This window comes from Mauremys mutica, chromosome 3 (genome assembly GCF_020497125.1).
Source record: "Mauremys mutica isolate MM-2020 ecotype Southern chromosome 3, ASM2049712v1, whole genome shotgun sequence".
Lineage (NCBI taxonomy): Eukaryota > Metazoa > Chordata > Testudines > Geoemydidae > Mauremys > Mauremys mutica.
Window position 1 is genome coordinate 205786138 of NC_059074.1, and position 19081 is coordinate 205805218.

Here is a 19081-nt window from a genome sequence, read left to right on the forward strand (position 1 = left end):
CACTTTGATTCTTCTGAATGAAGACAGGCAGAAAGAATAGAGCAAAGAATACAGATATGAAAACAGAGTTACTGGCCTACGAGCCACAAGATTTCACGCAGAATAAAGTGTCATTGAGAATCTGCCTGGTGGAAGCAGAGGGAAAGAGAGAAAGAGACTGCTACCCTTCTCTCATCCTTGAGTGGCAGCACACTATGATTCTCGCCTCTCCATTATACAAGTCTTTTTTTTTTTAAATAGCATTGGATATTTCTGTAGCAGCATCAAATGAGTGAAAATGACTCAAAAACATGAGATTTTAATGCCACAATATATAAATCTCTCTTCTCTTTCTCAACCCCTGTTGGGAAGTTATGACAGGGAAAGGAAGGAGTAGAAAAAGGCATATAAAACTCCTTGTGGTCTTGACATTCTTCTCCACTGATTTAAGATGGAAACATGGGGTATGTCTACACTACGAAATTAGGTCGAATTTATAGAAGTCGTTTTTTTAGAAATCATTTTTATACAGTCGATTGTGTGTCGTCCCCCACAAAATGCTCTAAGTGCATTAAGTCGGCGGTACCGAGGCTAGCGTCGACTTTTGGAGCATTGCACTGTGGGTAGCTATCCCACAGTTCCCGCAGTCTCCGCTGCCCATTGGAATTCTGGGTTGAGATCCCAATGCCCGATGGGACAAAAACAGTGTCGCGGGTGATTCTGGGTACATGTCGTCAGGCCCCCCCCCCGTGAAAGCAATGGCAGACAATCGTTCGCGCCTTTTTTCCTGGGTTACCTGAGCAGACAACATACCAAGGCAAGCATGGAGCCCGCTCAGCTCACTGTCACCGTACATCTCCTGGGTGCTGGCAGATGTGGGACTGCATTGCTACACAGCAGCAGCTCATTGCCTTTTAGCAGCAGACGGTGCATTACGACTGGTAGCCATCGTCATCGTATTCCTGGGTGCTCTTTTAGCCAACCTCGGTGAGGTCGGTCAGGGGTGCCTGGGCAGACATGGGAGTGACTCAGCCAGGTCATTCCCATCTTCTGCCGAGCACCCAGGAGATGACGATGGCTAGCAGTCGTACTGCACTGTCTGCTGCCAGCCTAAGATGTAAAAGATAGATGGAGTGGAGCAAAACAAGAAATTGACCCGATTTGTTTTGTGAAATCAATGGCCTGCTAAACCCAGGGTTTTGAGTTTAATCCTTGAGGGGGCCATTCTTTGTGACAGTTGTTTGTGTTTCTCCTTGATGCAAAGTCACCCCTTTTGTTGATTTTAATTCCCTGTAAGCCATGTTGTCAGTCACCCTTCCCTCCATCAGAGCAACAGACGACAATTGTTTTGCACAAAACCAGGCAAGGAGGCGACGGCAGCGTGGTGACGAGAGTGATGAGGACACAGACATGGTCACAGATTTCTCACAAAGTGCAGTCCAGGCAATGTGCCCCGGCAATGTGCACATAATGCTGATGAGCTCTGCATGAGCTCTGCATGGTCACCTGCGCTGATCAGCTTGCCACGCTGGCCAAACAGGAAATGAAATTCAAAAGTTTGCGAGCCTTTTCCTGTCTACCTGGCCAGTGCATCTAAGTTGAGAGCGCTGTCCAGAGTGGACACAATGGAGAACTCTGGGATAGCTCCCAGAGGCCAATACCGTCAAATTGCGTCCACACTACCCCAAATTCGACCTGGCAAGGCCGATTTCAGTGCTAATCCCCTCATTGGAGGTGGAGTAAAGAAACAGATTTAAAGAGCCCTTTAAGTTGAAAAAAAGGGCTTCGTTGTGTGGACGGGTCCAGGGTTAAATTGAGGTAATGCTGCTAAATTCGACCTGAAGTCATAGTGTAGACCAAGCCATGGATTCCTTCTACATGAAGATTTGGATGGGTAACATCAGTCCTGTTGTGAATATGGCAGATACATGTTATGATCTTATTTGAGAGTATCACCCAGATCTCGCATCTCTCTCTTTCTCACTCCTGGTTGGCTGACATGATAAACCCAATCTTTTCATGATTTGTTCCGGTCAGGTATTGACTCGTGCCGAAAAAAAGGTGTGTGTGAGGGCAACTATAACATTTTTCTTCTGATTGAGCGGCATGAGAGAGTCACATAGACATGTTTATTTAAGTACATAGCCCTATCTGGTTCCTTTGGCATATAGACTTCTAAATGTGGGATTTCATAGCTCAGTTCTCTGAGCTTGTCTGCGTACTGCTGTTGGAGTTCCAGTGGATTATTGTTTTGGGGGATTTCAATGTTTATACTGATATCAGCTCATATGGATCAGCAAGTCAGATTTGAAGAAATGGACACCTTGGATTTTACCGTGAGGATGAGGAAAGCTCCAACAGGGCTTGCTGTATATTCATCCTTGTCTTTGGAGCTGGTTTGGATATCACAGATACTCAGGCTCAAACCATCAGCTCATTGGTTTCACTGTGAACCTTATTTTATATCTATTATCATTGCTAGAACCAAATCTCACAGACCCCAGTGAAGATATGATCTGAAGGCAATGAGATTGCATAGGTGTGAATGAAGACCTGCAGGATCTTTATTACAAGTATTATGGGAAAAGGAAAAGACACAGCTTGACTAACAAAAACAGGATGAGTTTGCAGGGCTGGTAGTCAGAAATTCCATCTTTTTAATGTTAACTAAGCAAATGTGATATGGAAATCAACATGTCAATGAATAGGGCACCTCACAATGACATTTAACAGTTATTTCTCAGGGCACAACCGTATTTTAAAGCAAATGAGATAGCTATGGTGCCATTACTGATAGATCTTAACAATTCACTTTACGAGGGTAGGGTGCCGACCATCCTTAAACCACGCAGAAGTTTGTCTCCTGTCCAAAATCTCTCTGAATTCTGGAGTGCCCGCCAGTTACTGCTCAATCTTAAACAAAAAAGTAGCTGGATATCAACAAAATTCTGAGTTGGTTCCTGTCTGGGTTCTGGCCATCCTTTGGAGCTGAGATTGTTTGTCTGGTTTGTGAATGGTTTTAAATTGAAGTCGGTTGGTGATTTTTGCTACTATAACTCATCACTTTCCTTTCACTCCTTTTCTTTTCCTTTATTAGACTCGATCGCTCGTTTATTCATCCATGTTTGTATTTTAAGAGAATGATATTTTATCACATTATATTGCATGTGTTTTTATTCTATTGTACTGAACTCTGAAGATTTTGGCAGTGAAGCAAATGAAATAAAATGATTGCTATTATTATTACTACTAATGGTTTTTGATGCTGCCATGGAAATGCAGAATCCAATGTTCACAAGGCACTTAATTCGAGGGATCTAGCTGCAGAATTTAACTCCCATGTGCTGCAGAATAAAGAGGGGCTTGCATACATAGTACAATTTATGTTCCATTCAAGTTTTGATTTGAGCATATGAAGATTAACTCCTGTATTTCAAAATAATGTACTACTAATATCTTAAAAATTAGTATCATAGTAAATGATATAAATGAGTTACCTTTTTGGTCAGTGAATCATCTGAATCTGATGGCATTCTTGTGGAAACATGAAAAATGACTTCCACAGTAGAGGTAGCATAATACGGTGCTGTTTGTCCTGTGCTGCCATTACGCTGCAGACCACCCATAAATCCACAATGTGTTGAAAGATCAACCTTATTGATATAAAAGGGAAAACAATAAGGAAAAAAACCTTCTCCTTACTGAGCCACATTTAAAGGATATTCTAGCATAGATGATCAACGGGGTGTGTGTGTGGGGGGGGGGGCGTATATATTTAAAGTGTTAAGGCTTTAATTTTCTGCGGGTGTGGGGGGTTCTTTGTACAACATTTTAAGATACACCAGCTTTCCGTTTCTGTATCTGTAAGCTGCTAAAAAGAAACATTTCTAAAACTAATAACTAGACAGTCATAATGGAGACAAGGTGATTTGCTTACCTGTAATATAGTTTATTTTAGTCTTTAGTGGGTCATTACAGACAATTGGTATTATATCTTTCTAGTAGCAAATGACAAGAGGGATTAAAATAATTCTCTAACACTAGGCTCCTTCATTCTGGCTAATTCAGTTTGAGCAAAGCAGTTCAAGAAACCTCAGAGTAGTGAACCACACCCATGTACCCTTAATGAAAAATCAATGTCCAATATGGAGAAAACACAAACAGGGAAACCATAGGTGAAAAAAAGAGCCTCTCTCACTAAGTGTGGCTGCCATTACAATTTAGTAAAAAATATAAATATCTATAAGCATAGATGCTCACTACTGCTTCAGTAGAACTGTAAAATCGCACTTTAAAGGGCAAAGGGGAGTCAGAGTTTCCACTCCACAGCTCAGCAATCTGGGCTGACCCATTAAAAAGAGAAGCTAAAATTAGGGCAGTAGAACTATCTGTTTTCTCTTCTATACTATGGGTCAGTGCAGACAGTGGGAACTTTAATGGCAATATCACTATAGGCATTACTGTAACAACAGTCAACAGACCACATTATACAGGGCTTCCTTGCAGGCATGCCAAACTGGCAGTGGCAAGAGAAACGATGTCAGAATAACTAGGTTTACAGCCTGCAGAGTTCTAAAAGGAAAGCATCCTTCTGCCTGTGAGATGGCTAAAGCCCTGTTAGAGTGGGCTCTGACGGCTGGAAGGTGATACCTGCTTTAGACCACAGAGGTGAGAGAATGACTCAGAGGTGTATCTGGCAATTAAGTCCTTCAACTCCCTCTACTGCTGTAAGATGAACAAAAGGTCAGATGACTGCTTCTAGGGCTTTTTTAAGCCTGACCCCCAGTTTCTTCTTTACATTAAAGGTACGCAGTAATTCTCATTATTTAGAAAGGAACAGAGAAAAGGAAGGACCCGCTTCAGCCAATCTGTCAGGGAAAGGATCATGGGAAACGAATTAGTGAGGGGCCAATTTGGTTATCATTGCATTTTGATTAAACAGTAAAGATCTTTGAAGGGAAGGACCTGAAGATCTTCCATTCTCTTAGCTGAACTATTGGCCTCTAGAAAAATTGTCTGAAGGGTGGAGAATCTTTTGGAGACTTGTCTTACAGGCTTGTAGAGAAAACACAGGAGGGCATATAAGACCAGGTTCAGATCGAAAGGGAGTATAAACAGTTGGGAAGGGAGCAGAGCCTTGGCTTGTTTATTGTCTTACTGCCTTTGGTTCTGATCGAAAAGGAAACGGTTCAAGTTTGCTTACCTTACATGTTGAAAGTTGTTTTTTTCTGTTAGCCATGCAGACTCAGCCTCTGAGCTGAAAGTTAAGCTAGGTTCTCTTTACTGTTTCATGCATTATCACTAGCATTATGGATCCCCTAGGTCAAATTCTGCCTTCAGTTGCACCTCAGTAGGATTGCACAGTGTACATGAGGACAGACTATGGCCATGCAGTTGGACCTTAATTAACAATCCTCTTGATGATGTGTGATCCAGAACAGAATCCACCTCACTCTTCTCATCTCTGCAGTGACTCTGCAAGGCTAACAAGAGTAAACTGCTGTAAAAATGTACTTTTCTCACTGAAGCAAGGAGAGTAAGACTAAACACATGGAGCAGCTCTATTGAAAAGAGGATTCCATTTTTGGAGAGTAATTTTCTGACCATAATTTCCTTTATGGAATAGGATCACTTCTGGGTGAGACTCTACTGGCCTTTCTTGTTGCTACTTTTAGCACTCTAGCGCAGCTGTGCTAACACGTCTGTCTATTTGAGCTGGAAGGCATACTTCTAGCTGCAGCAGAGAAATACCCTGAATGGATGAAGTGGTATATTGCATCAAGGTGCCCTGGACCAAATGAAGAATACTGGGATGCCACTGGCCTAGGATCTCAACACCTTCTAATGTAACTTTTCCATTAGCAGGGAAAGAGAAAAAAGATGTACTACCTGTGGCATGTAGGTGGTACAAGGCATCGACCTCAAGAGCATAATCCTCATTCAAAAGGTGGACAGCAGAAGAGGAGCTTCTGTACCTTCCCATTTTCTGGTATAATATTTAGGTCCCTGTGGGGCAAATGCCCATAGCTGTCATATAAGGAGAATACCTCGATCTGTGGTTCCCCTTAATGGATCTGACGGAGGCGTAGCCAGTCTGCTCTGCAATTCCTTTTTCGAGACTATGTGAAAATGCAAGTGACCATGGTCATGTTTATCTTCACCACTCTGCCTTTTAGATCACAGCTGAAATGAAGAAGGACAAACTACACTGGCCAGTGGCCTTAGTTTCAGAGGGTGCTAAGCATCCACAGCTCTCATTCAATTCCACTGGATCAGTGGGTTCTCAACACCTCTGAAAATCAGGTCCTTAGTTCCCAGACAGTTAGGAGCTCTCTGATTTAATCGGGCAGCCTTATGCTACTTTGTGACAAAAGTGAGCAGTACAGGTCAAGAAGCTACAGATGACCCATAATAGAAAATATCCTTTCACAGTCAACAGCCCAGGGATAAGTTCAGGTCTAGTGAAAGAGAGCAGCAGCTCTAATGGGTACAGAAATCTCATGAGTCAGAGCTGGAGAGAGTACTTGTGGAAGTGAGCCCACTAATAGATGGATCTATTTATTGAGGTTGTTTATTGAGTTCTAGTCTCTGTAAGTATGCAAGCTTTCTAGGCAAAGCAACATGAACTTTGAAGTAGGCCTCTGCAAGAGCAGAAATCTGATCTCTGAAAGCCTACTGACTCAAGGCTTGAGGAAGAACAGTTTGCCACAGTGAGTACTGAGTCAGGGTAGGGGTAAAGGATTTCTTGGACTATAACTTCACGCTGGGATAACAGTGAGGATCAGACAATACCTCTTGGAATATCTGGTCTCAGAATGTAACTCAGATGAGTACGTCTTCCACAGAAAGATGTGTAAAGAGGTTCTCCCGCTAATGAGTAACAGCTAACATCACCATCACTTTGATGGAAGTCTGGGGGTCAATGGCTAGACCAAACTCTAGGGCTTTATTGACCTATTAATATAATTAATATTGACCACAAGACAAAAATGTAGAGAAACAGATAATGGGAGTGTGTCAATTTACATCCTGGAGATCCAGGGCATAGAGACACACTTCCAGGTTCACTGCTGGAATCACTGACTTCAGTCATGAGATGAGGAAAGAACCAGCCAGGAAAAGGAGTTCAGAACCCCAATGAGACTTTGGAGACTACAAAAACCACACGATACCCTCTCTGGTGGGACTTGGGTCACTGTCCCAACAATCAGCAGGTTTTCAGCCTCTCCTGATTAATTTATCATTCAAGCAAGTCTTTGGACACAAGAAAGGGATTAAATTTAAGCTGTGTTACCTACAGTAGAGAAATTCCTTTTCAGGACTCAGTGATCTGACGAGTGGGGTTCGTGTTTGTGAAAATCTAGCAAGGGAAATGGGAGAACCTAGAATAGGGTATTCATGAAGTTCCCACAAATGGTGGACAGTTTTTCCATATAGTGTTCTGTGGCGCAAATGACAGAACAGAAGAAAATAACTGGAACCATTTTCCAGTGGAAATGTTCTCCACTAGCCCATTTATACCTCCAATGGAAAACAAACCATCTCAGAACAAAGGGAAGATAAAAATAAATTACAAATAGCTAAAACCAGAATTGATCCAGACATGGCTGTAGATGGAAAATGAACGGGTTTAGCTGAGCTCAAACTAGCCTTTCTTAGGGCAGCTATTACATTATTATTTTTTCGTTTCTCCATCTCCATCTGCAGATAGGAGGAAAAACAACAAACCACTGTCTGGCCTGACCTATGGGATACAGGAGAAAACTTGTTTTGTTCTGAAACATGTCAAATGTAACACAAGCTGCTCCGACAGTAATTCCTCCAATAATTTAAAGCAAATTTCTCTCTTTCTTAAAAAGTTAATGGAAAGTTGCATTCAGGTTGCTCCCTTCAGCGCAGCCCCCTGAAACACCTGACAGTAAGAAATATTTCACAACTGAATAAACTGTGAATATACACATATATAAAAAATAAACTTAATTGAAATTAGTACTTTTAGCCTCCTTTTTTTAGAAACTATTTTCTAAAATATTTCAGTTTACATGTGGCAGGGAGTGCTTAACATACTGACTGTCAGGATTCTGCTTTGTATATTGCTCAGCATTTTTTTAAATGAACTTTTGCCAAATATCAAGCAGTAGGTAAGTTTAAATTATTTCTCCAGTTTTGAAAATTTAAATATGTGTAGCTAATGTATAATTTACACATTCTTAAAATGTTGATTTCAACATCCCTACAAATACATTTGAAGTTTGCCTATATTTGTTACTATTACCTCCCAGCCCAATCCAGCAACAAAATCTTCATATGCTTGGCTGCCTCTTGCATTGGACAATATTGAGCATTTGTCCTCTTGTCCTTCTGCAATGTAAAACACTGCAATCTTGTGAGTTTCACGGCTGCAATTAGAGGTAACAAGAAATCTAAGTTCATTTTAAAATGTGGAGGTTACTTACTGTAACTGGAGGTTCTTTGAGATGTGTCCCTAACCGTAGTCCAAGCGTGGGGCACACGTGCACACCAAATGCCCAAGTCTGGAAGTTCTTCAAAGCAATGCCTGTTGGCCCACGCATACACAGTAGCTCTCATGCTCCCACCCAAAGGTATGAGAAAGTATGTATTGACGTCTCTCCAGTTCCTCCTCTTACCGCAATCCAACAGGATCTGAAGCAAGAAAGGCCTTGCATGCAAGGCCGACCACTCTCAGTTCCAGTAAGTTTATATGTAGTCTGGCCTCGTGTGGTCTAGGTACCCTGAGCAGTTTGTTGTCCTGGTGAGCACCCCACCTCAGAAGGAAGGCATCTATCACAATGGTAGACCTGGGAGTGGGAGGGCTGAAGGGAACTTCCACCATCAGGAGTGTGCACAAAGGGGGACAAGCAGGGGCATGCCCCTACCCAAATCTCTGTGTGTCTTAGCAGCCCGGGGAGGGAGGAAGCAGTGGCAGAGCTCCTCCTCCCCATACCCATACAGCTGCAGCCAGCTGCTTCTCCTTACCTGCCAATGTAATCATCAAGAACTTCAGTTTTCAAATAAAGATGTTGAGTTACTGAAGGTCCGGGATTGGTCTCCACCCTCTGTCTTTTTTTGGAATTAGGAAATACAGGGAGTAAAATCCTCTACAGTAACGAGGCAGGATGTGTGCTATTGCCTCTCAGCATAAGAGGGATTCAGCTTCCTGTTGAAGAATTACCTCATGAGAGTGGTCCCCGAAGGGGTGTGTGAGATGGGAGAGAGAGAAACTCTATGGACCACCCCTTGTGGATACTCTCCAGAACACAACTGTTTGTAGTGATCTTATGCCATTGGTGGGCAAAGAATGCAAGATGGCCCCCCAATAGTAATGGGACGAGGTGGTTGGCATCAGTGGTGATACACATGTCTTGACCGGTATGAGTAAAGACATTCTTGGCTTGTGGTTGAGACTGAGTAGAGGTTATGGCAGTAGAAGGGGCTGAGAAGCAAGGTCCGTGAATCTTCTGACATTTGTGTGGTTGTTCAGTTCTGCTCTGATAATAAGGTGCATGAGGAGATGTGGCCTCGGTCTATAGAGCAGCCTCTGGTGTTTCCTCTTGAAGGTCAGAGTATAAATCCCCAGGCAACACAGAGTCAATTTCAAGACTTTTAATTAGTGCAGGGACTTGTTCATTTTCTCATTAAAGAGATTCAAAAGGGGAGGTCCTGGACGGTGTTTTGAACCTCCCTAGAAAACCCTGATAATTGCAGCCAGGAGTCCCTCCCCATAACTAGACCAGTGACCAAACTTCTGGAAGCCATGTCTGCTTCATCCATTGCAGCCTGCAAGGATACCTATGCCACTAGCTTCCCTTCATCTATAAGAGACTGAAACTGGGCCCTGTCCTCTGTGGGAAGCTTGTCTGTGAAGTCCACAAGCCTGGAACAAGTATTAAAATCGTATTTTGCTAACAAAGCTAGATAGTTAGCTAAGGAAACTGCAGGCCTGAGGAGCAGAAGACCTTTCTCCCCAAGAAGTCCCATCCCTTAGAGCCTTTATTTACTGGGGTGGCTCCTTTGATAGCATGACCTAGCTGCCTGTACCAGCAGTGAGTTAGGGGCAGGATGGGAGAATAAGAATTCAGCCCCTTTTGCAGGAACAAAATACCTTCTTTCGGCCCTTTTTGGTGTCGGGGCACAGGATGCTGGGGTGTGCCATATTGTACTACCTGGTTCTAATATGGTCTCATTGATGGCTAGTCACCTTACTTGGTCCTTGCAACTGTAAGATGTCCAAGAGCTGGTGTTGAGGGTCCTGGACCGCCTCTAAAGGGATTTGTAGGTAATTGGCCACTCTTTGTAACACCACTGCCATTACCAGGAGCTCATTTGGTGAAGAGGGAGTGACTGCTTCATCTGGAGATAATGAAGAGGCACCCATTGGAACTGTTGGTACCTGCGGATTTGGTTCCATCTCTTCCTCCTCCTACACTGAGAGAACTGGCTGGTGAGAGGGAGAGAAGCAGTACAACTCCTGAGGGGGGCTAGGACACCTTCCATAAAAATTCAATGGACCCCAATAAGGCTAGAAAGAGGGATCAGTCAGTTTCAGGGGACCCCAAGGAAATCAGTATCAGCAATCCCTGGGGAAGTTGTACGAGGCAGAATGGTGAGTGTAACCCCTTGACTGTCTATTAGGGCTCGAGTGCCTCTATGGAGATAATGGTGTGGTCATCTCATCTGATTCAGCTCCAAGAACAGCTGCATTGGTAGTGACAGTGCCATCAGTACCAGGGCATTCCTGGTGGTTGGAGGTGAGACAGTTCCTGGGACAGCGATGTAAGGTCCTCCTCCTGAGTAAGGATATCCTTTAGGACCGTGGTTCTAAACCAGGGGTCCAGGGCCCCCTAGGGGGGCGTGAGCAGGTTTCAGGGGGTCCATGAAGCAGGGTCAGAATTAGACTCGCTGGAGCCCAGGGCAGAAAGACCAAGTCCACCGCCTGGGGCCCTGAGCCCCACCACCCGGGGCTGAAGCTGAAGCCTGAGCAATGTAGCTTTGTTGGGGCCCCTGTGACATGGGGTCACAGGCAACTGCCCTGCTTGCTATCCCCTAATGCCGGGCTGTCCCTGGCTTTTGTATGCAGAAAAGCAGTTGTTGCGGCACTGGTGGGCTGTGAAGTTTTTATTGCATGTTAGGGGCGGGGGTGGGGCGCTTAGAAAGAAAAAAGTTGAGAATCCCTGCTTTAGGAGGGCTGGGCCAGAAAGAAGTGGAGATTGAGGATAAGGAGGAATATATCCTCCGATATTATATAAGTCTTGGTATGCCCTGGTGTCTGATGGGTTCCTGCAGTTAAGCCTGATGGATCCAATGCATCAACAACAATTGGACAGTCTTTAGATGGACGAGGTGGTACCGACGATGGATTTGGAGCAGCACTCAGACAGAATTGGCAAGTGTCCATCCTTATGCTTCGGTACCAGGGTGACCGACGGAATTGGCGGACCTTTCTTTTTATGTATCTTGCCCTCAGATCTGGGGGTCGTCATTGGAGCTGGCTCCTTAGGTTCCGCTTGCGACGTCTCACACAACCCAGACTGCTTTGGGGAGGAAATGCATTTCTTATGGACAGTCCTCAACAGGGATCTGTCTTTGTGCTCATAAGAGTGCCCTCTACTCTCATGAGAAGCCCGAGAAGAAGAGTCCTTGGGTTTAGATGTTGACAGCGCCACTCCAAGGCACATGCTAGGTGGGTGAGGCCAGTCTCCCGGTCTGGATCAGAGAGGGGCCCCATAGCCTTCTCCATCAGGTGCTTCTGTAGAAGAAGCTCCAAGGCTTCTTGAGTTCTGGATGGGAAGAAGCAGCAAATATTGCACTTTGCAGAGATATGCGCCTCACCCAAACAGCACAGGCATTGTTCATGTTCATGACAGATGGAGAAAGATCAAGGGCAGGAGATGCAACTTTTGAATCGCAGGACTTTGGGGCATAGTCCCAGATTGGGGAGGGGTTCCCAAACTGGAGAGAAAGAAATACTCTATACTATACTATAACTTTTTAACTACTAATCTAAGAATATAACTATATACAAATAGATTATACAACGAAATGAAGGAGGACAAGAGTCCGACTCTGGCCATGTGGTGGTAAGAAGGAACTGGAGAGGCGTTAACGCTCACTGCCTTTTATAACACTGGTCAAGAGCACAAGGAGAGCTACTGCACATGTATGGACCAATGGACACTGCTCTGAAGAACTTCTGGACTTGGGCGCATGGCATGCATGTGTACCCCACATGTGGAATATACATAGGGACCATCACTTGAAGAAGAACTTGTTAGTTCAATTAATTTTTCTTCAAATTAAGAGCAGTGTACTCTGAAATGTGACTACATAAAAATCATAACATTTTACTCAACAGATCTGCTCCTTGTAGGAATACAGTCATGTCATCCTACTTCAGTGGCAAAAACTAATGTTTATCATTTTACTTCTGATTACACTGAAAAGTCAACACCATTGGGAGGTGGAGGGGGGACGGACGGACTGGATTCTATTCTTCTTGTGCATCAGCAAAAAACTGATTACCTAATTACAATTACAGGGTTAATCACTTACATCTGTGCAGCCTCACGGAAGACAATGGAGTTGCCCAGGTGTTAATGAGGGCATAATTTGGCCTGTAGAATCTTAATTACTGATGTAGAAGGAGGAAAAAAACATTTATGGACTTTCAGAACCCAAGCTGAATTTGATGAACCCAGGTGTGTAAAAAAGGGTTTTTTTGGGGGGTAAACTGAGCATATTTGTTATGAAAATTATTGGGACACAATAATGCCCCACAATGCTATCTTTACAGTCACTTTTCAAAGAAAAAAATCACACTTTAAGGAATGGCAAATAGTACACAACATTCAGAACTCTATTCTGCCATTGCCTAGTTCTAAAGAGATGGGTTTGAGCTTGCTCTTTAGAGGACTGCTATTGTCATATGAATCATTTTGAAGAAAATTCTTCTTTGGGAAAATATTCTTTGGCTAATATACAGTTACAGTAGTTCCTTTCACCTATGTCATTATGGACACTGGCATGAAAACAAGATTTTTGTTCAAGGAGTCATATTTCTGCTACTTGTATTCAACCTCATACATAGTGACACCAAAAGTAATTTGCTCACTCCAGTAAAACAAAACAAAACAAAACAAAACAAAAACCAACCAAGAAACCTTTTCATTTCCAACTTGTGAAGAGGGTGTCACCCAAATGGACTGACAGCCTGGGGAAAACAGTAGTAGGCTGATTTACTATCAAGGTTCTCTCATCAAAAACTCAATACATTGAATTGAATACCCAACAAGTATTTGCATTGCTAACACAGGCAACTTTTTCTGGGAATGATTAGTTTTGGGGATGCCATTGTGGTGCCCTCCCTTGAAAATCTGGCCTTTAACATTAGAACTATTGAGTAAGTTTCACTTACCATTGACGGGAATCAAGATTTTTCAACTCTCTCAATAATTTAGAATTTTTCTTAAGTAGATGAAAGCTTTTTCTATAGATACATAAAACAAAGATTTAAGGGAAAATACATCACAGAATATATGACATAAGTTTCATAATTCACACAGCTAAATAAATGGATGACTTAAAATATACATATAAAAATTCCATGCATTATGACTAAACTGCATCAGTTCTGTCCTATAGACCCCCAACCAGCAAAACAAAAGACTGAAAAATGCTCTTTTCCCAACTACTAACCAACCTCACAGTTCTCTCTCTCTCTCTTCCAATATTTGGGGAAACAAAGGTATTTTGCAGCCTACCCTGAAGCTAATCAAATTGGGCTAGTTCAGACCCAGGGACCCTTCTCTTCGAGAATGCTATGCCAGTGGCTCCATCTGATTAATATCAAGGGGACTCCAGCATGAGCATGTTTGTAAATCACAATTGTGGCAGTATAGCACAGGGAAACTGAAGAATTCTTTAGTTTTTTGAGATAGCAGCAGCATTACAAACATACATTCATAGATACATTCTTACCTTCTATCCCAAGAATTCATTCCTAAGTCGTTTAGCAACAGCCTACAGAAATAAAATGGTGCTTGTGGTTCAGCAGAACTTGGTTCTTCTTCACTGGCTACTTTCATATCAAAATTGGAGCTGCATTTATGTACATGCTCTTTTTCTTGGGCACTCTGCCTTATTATGGCTTCTATGATCTCATTCTCTTGATCATGGCTCATACCAAATGGGGGTGGTGATGGCTCATTTAATTTTAGCTGTGGATGTAAAAGGCATTCAGGACTAGTATTACCAATCTTTTCTAGCAATTCGTCAAGAGCATCCTCTCCTTCTTCTGTTTGAGAGAAGTCTGTCTGGGCCTCAAATTGCCCTTCATGACTGCCCGAAACCACAAATGAATTATTTCCAGTCTGACGTGCTAGACAGCCTTCCAAAGGTCCGTATAATATTGTGCCATCCCAAGAATATTTCCCTGAGATATCTCTGACAATTACTCTTACATCTGAGAGGGCTCCTGCTGGCTCAGTATCCACGGTTGTTTCTGCAGGAATTTGAAGGTAAGATATAAGAGTACTGTCATTAAATACAAATAACTGCAAGTTTGGACTTCTGAAGACTTCTGAAGACAGCTCAGAAGATTCCACATAACAGTTGTCATGATTCTCACTAATAAGGCTGTGAAGAATGGCAGGTCCTCCACTGAGGGGATAGTGACTTAAGTGGTTTACTAGATGTGTCATAACCATCCGGGCAGTTAGAGGTATTAATTCCAAGCTTCTTCTTCTTTTTTCTAAAAATCAATCAATACAAAGATAATAATCAACCACAGCAGCAAAGAGTAATTAAAATGAGAACCCACACATTTCAATCAATATGTAGTCCATTGCAGGTTATAAGGCTGCATTGATTTTTTTTCTTTTAAGCCATCCATTTTTCCATTAAAGAGACATTTTTTAAAATAAAAAAAGCCAAACACTTTACATTCCTTTTCAAACAATCTTTAGATTTCAAAATTCTCTTTTGGGTATTTTACATTTATTCTAATTCACATCTCCCTCAAAATGTAATTATCTGGGTATAAGACTACAATGACATCCAGTGAAAGTGGCAACATTTTATGAAAAATTTGATCTGACAATGGCCATCAGAGTTGTCTTATCTCTACTGTTCTAGGCTCGTATTTACTTATAACCCCCAAAGTATAGCTCATCCACAGATATGAGACAGAGAGAGCAAGAGTGTGTTTAACAATAAGGAAGTTGGGACATTAAAGAAATCTGATGAGACAAGATGGGTTAGATAATATTTTTTATTGAACTGACTTCTGTTGGTGAGAGAGACAAGCTTTTGAGCTACAAAGAGCTCTTCTTCAGGTCTTGGAAAGTTACTCAGAGTGTCACAGCTGAATAGAAGGTGAAACAGATTGTTTAACATAAGCAGTTAACACATATTATAAGGTGAAGTGGCCTGTTAATAACCACCACAATCACAGGACAAAAAGAGGCGTTAGTGGGCTATGGATTGTTATAACAACATAATAATTGTTGTAATCTAATGAGGCAGAGCTGATCTATCACTTCCTGATCAATCATAAAGCATTTGTCTATTTCTCATGACAGTGCTAGTCTTCCTTGCAAGGTGAGTTGCAATCATGAATTCTCTCTGTATACTGCCAAATTTGATGTAAAAGAACACTACCGAAGTATTGTTGTAGTCAGGCTGGTCCCAGACACTAGAGACAAGGTGGCCGAGGCAATATCTTTTATTGGACCAACTTCTTTCGGTGAGAGAGACAAGCTTTTGAGCTTACACACAGCTTTTCTTCATGTCTGTGTAAGCTGTATTTCACAAACCCCCTGATTTCCCCCCCCCTTTAAAAAAAAAAAAGAGTGGAATCTTCAAGAACATTTAATTTTACTGCCCTGTCCACCCTCAAAGACAGAAAACAGCTGCCTGCATTCTGTCACAATGGGCTGGAAACAGCTCTTTCTGGACCTAATCAATGATATTCCATTCATCTGCAAGAAGAGGTTACAAGAGTGTTGTCAGGTGTTTCCTCCTTCCTACGGCCTGAGCGCTGACAAGCCTCTTAATAAACAATACTTATCATGCATACACTGCTTTACATCTGCAAAGACAGACACACAACACACAGACGATTGTTTTCAAATGTTCTTTGCTGCTACTCCAGTCTAAAGTCTCATTAAATCTTGACTATCATAGTACAGCGGTTCTCAAACTGCGGGTTGGGACCCCAAAGTGGGTCACAACCCCATTTTAATGGGTTTTCCAGGGGTGGCATTAGACTTGCTGGGGTAGAAGCTGAAGCCTGAGCCCCACTGCCCAGGGCCCAAGCCCAAGGGCTTCAGCCCTCAGTGGTGGGGCTCAGGTTACAGGCCCCAACCCCCCACCTGAGGCTGAAGCCTGTGGGCTTCCACCCCCCCCCCCGAGGTGGTGGGCTCAGGCTTTGGCAGGGCTCGGGGGGCTCTGGCTTCAGTCTCCCCTCCTGGGGTTCTGTAGTGATTTTTGTTGTCAGAAGGGGGTCACGGAGCAACGAACGCAGCCATAGCACACTAGCAACAGCTTACTTTCATCTTATTTGACATTGGCTCATGACTTCTTAGCTGTGTTGCATACTCTTCAGAATGAATTTATGGTCCAAACAAGTTCATAATCTAGATCATCATCATCACCGTTACAGGGCGAACTGTGATTTAGACCCCTTTCAGTCCCTCTTCAGTGCATCCCTCAGGTGACCAGCCTGGATTCCTGCACGTTACTTTGGGTGGAACCACATCATCCTACCATTCTTGGACTAGATTCTGGGCTACAGCTCCCTTACCAAATATGTTAACCTGACAGGCCCAACTTGGCATGTGGGTTTGGCACCTGTAAGCCCATTTCCTCTGGAAAACTTTGACAAAATAAGTTTGCAGTGACACAGAAATAGCTTCTTTAGAACAAAGCATTATTTATTCTTTCAGCCAAGGTACCTAGCAACCAGAATCAAAGGTTAAAACAATAAAGGTCTATATGCATATTTCCCATTACCTAAACCCTGATCTTTCATTGCAAGTTGTAATAAGTTCCATTCAGCCCAGTTACGTCCATCTCTGGGCTGGGAGGGACAGTCTGCATTGTTGCAGCAGCATGCTCTCTCTAGGTTTGGCTACATTTGCAGCTGTACAGCGCTGGGAGTTAAAGCTGTCTTCGTACAGCTGTGTAGGGAAAGCGCTGCAGTGTGGCCACACTGACAGCTACCAGCGCTGCAGTGTGGCCACATTTGCAGCTGTGTTGGGAGTGGTGCATTATGGGCAGCTATCCCAGCGTTCAAGTGGCTGCAACGTGCTTTTCAAAAGAGGGGGGTAGGGTGGAGTGTGACAGGGAGCGTGGGGGAGACAGAGAGAGTGGATTTTTGGAGCTGACACTGTGTCAGCTCCCTGCCTTGCAAGTTCTGACCCCTTCCCCCACCCCTCTCTCATTCACTAAATGCAAATAGCCTTCTTTGTTTTTTTCCCTCACAGACCAGATAAGCAGCTGCTCCGAAACAGACACCCTCCTCCCGCCCACCGTGCTGCTTCTCTCCTCAAGCAAACACTAGCTGTGGACATTCCAAAGGGATCCCCCTGCCTCTGCTCATTCACTGCAAACAGGAGCTGTGTTTGCTTTTTAGATAAGCAGTTCCGGGAGCCCTGAGTTCACAACAAAACAAAGAGAGGAATCACAACAAAACAAAGAGTGTTATCTTTACTTAAAAGCATTATGGGAAGGTTCCGGAGGTCAGTTACAGCGTAGTAAGATTAATCACTGTTTACACTGGCACCCAGCGCTGCAACAGCAGCGCTGTTCTCTTTATTCCTCTCATCGAGGTGGAGTACATGCAGCGCTGTAGCCAGGGAGATACAGCGCTGTATGTGCCTTGCCAGTGTGGACGGGGAGTAAGTTACAGCGCTGTAAAGCCACCACCAGCGCTGTAACTCTCAAGTGTAGCCAAGCCCTCTCTCTCTCTGTGGGCTTGGCTACACTTACAAATTTGCAGCGCTGCAGCAGGGTGTGAAAACACACCCTCTCCAGCGCTGCAAATTGCGGCGCTGCAAAGTGCCAGTGTGGTCAAAGCCCCAGCGCTGGGAGCGCGGCTCCCAGCGCTGTCCGTTATTCCCCACAGGGAGGTGGAGTACGGACAGCGCTGGGAAAGCTCTCCCCCAGCGCTGGCACTTTGACTACACTTAGCGCTTCAAAGCGCTGCCGCGGCAGCGCTTTGAAGTGTAAGTGTAGCCAAAGCCTGTGTCACAAACACAACTCCAGCTGCTGCTGACAGCCCACTCAAACCTGCATTCCCTTTCCAGCCTGGGCCAGCATCTTTAAGGTTTTAGTATACTCTTTGATCCTAAGTTTGGCCTCGGAAGAGTAAACTTTGCCAACCTAGTGGGCACCAAGCCAGGGGTTATTTCCCTACAGTTTCCCAAAGGACCCTTGCTATTCCTTGTAGTTTCCCCCCCTTACCGCATCCTTTTATTTAACTTGCATTCAGACAGGATATTATCAAACTGATATACTGAGGTGCATAAGATATTAAAAAATACATTTAACTCCCTCATTCTCTACAAAGAAAGATGACTATTTCCAAGTTTTTATTCAGGTATTCAGCATTTCTTTCATTGGGGCATAATCAATCACCGACAGGCTTCAAGTTCATCCCAACACTGCAACGGGATATAAGTGTCTGTAAAAGTCAGCTGAATCAGGCTGTGAAAGAGTGTCCAGGCCTCTGTCCATAATTCATAGTTCATGACAAAAGAACAAAAAACCTGTCTAAGGACTTTTAACAAGGGGCCCGACCAAAACAAGATACAACCAGGTCTGTGAAAGTGGCATCTGAGCTAAGTCATTAAGCTTTTATTGTTCAATATTAAACCTCTCCTCAGTGGGCTATTTCCTGCAAGATGAGCCATGAATCTGGTACCCTACTGTGTATGAGACTGAGGTGGAGAAAACTGGTTTGGAAAGTGGAGATACCTGCCCAGGATCAAGGATCTTGGTACCGACAGTGAGCAGAGCCGTGCTGAGACAAGGACCAAAGGTTAGATACAGAGGACTGCTTTCACAAGCTGTAACTAAGCTGAAA

At 43.5% G+C, this 19081-nt stretch overlaps 1 protein-coding gene across 2 annotated transcripts in view; it reads right to left on the minus strand.

The window, feature by feature from the left end:
- The window catches only part of RALGAPA2 (Ral GTPase activating protein catalytic subunit alpha 2), a 311093-nt gene that overhangs the window by 123981 nt on the left and 168031 nt on the right, over positions 1–19081 (minus strand). For both annotated transcript variants that reach the window (XM_045011212.1, XM_045011213.1), the window contains exons 32-35: positions 13975–14746; positions 13412–13483; positions 8255–8378; positions 3477–3632 (exon numbers count right to left, since the gene is read on the minus strand). In XM_045011212.1, coding sequence (XP_044867147.1) covers positions 3477–3632; positions 8255–8378; positions 13412–13483; positions 13975–14746 — 1124 coding nt within the window. The remainder of the gene's footprint in view (positions 1–3476; positions 3633–8254; positions 8379–13411; positions 13484–13974; positions 14747–19081) is intronic.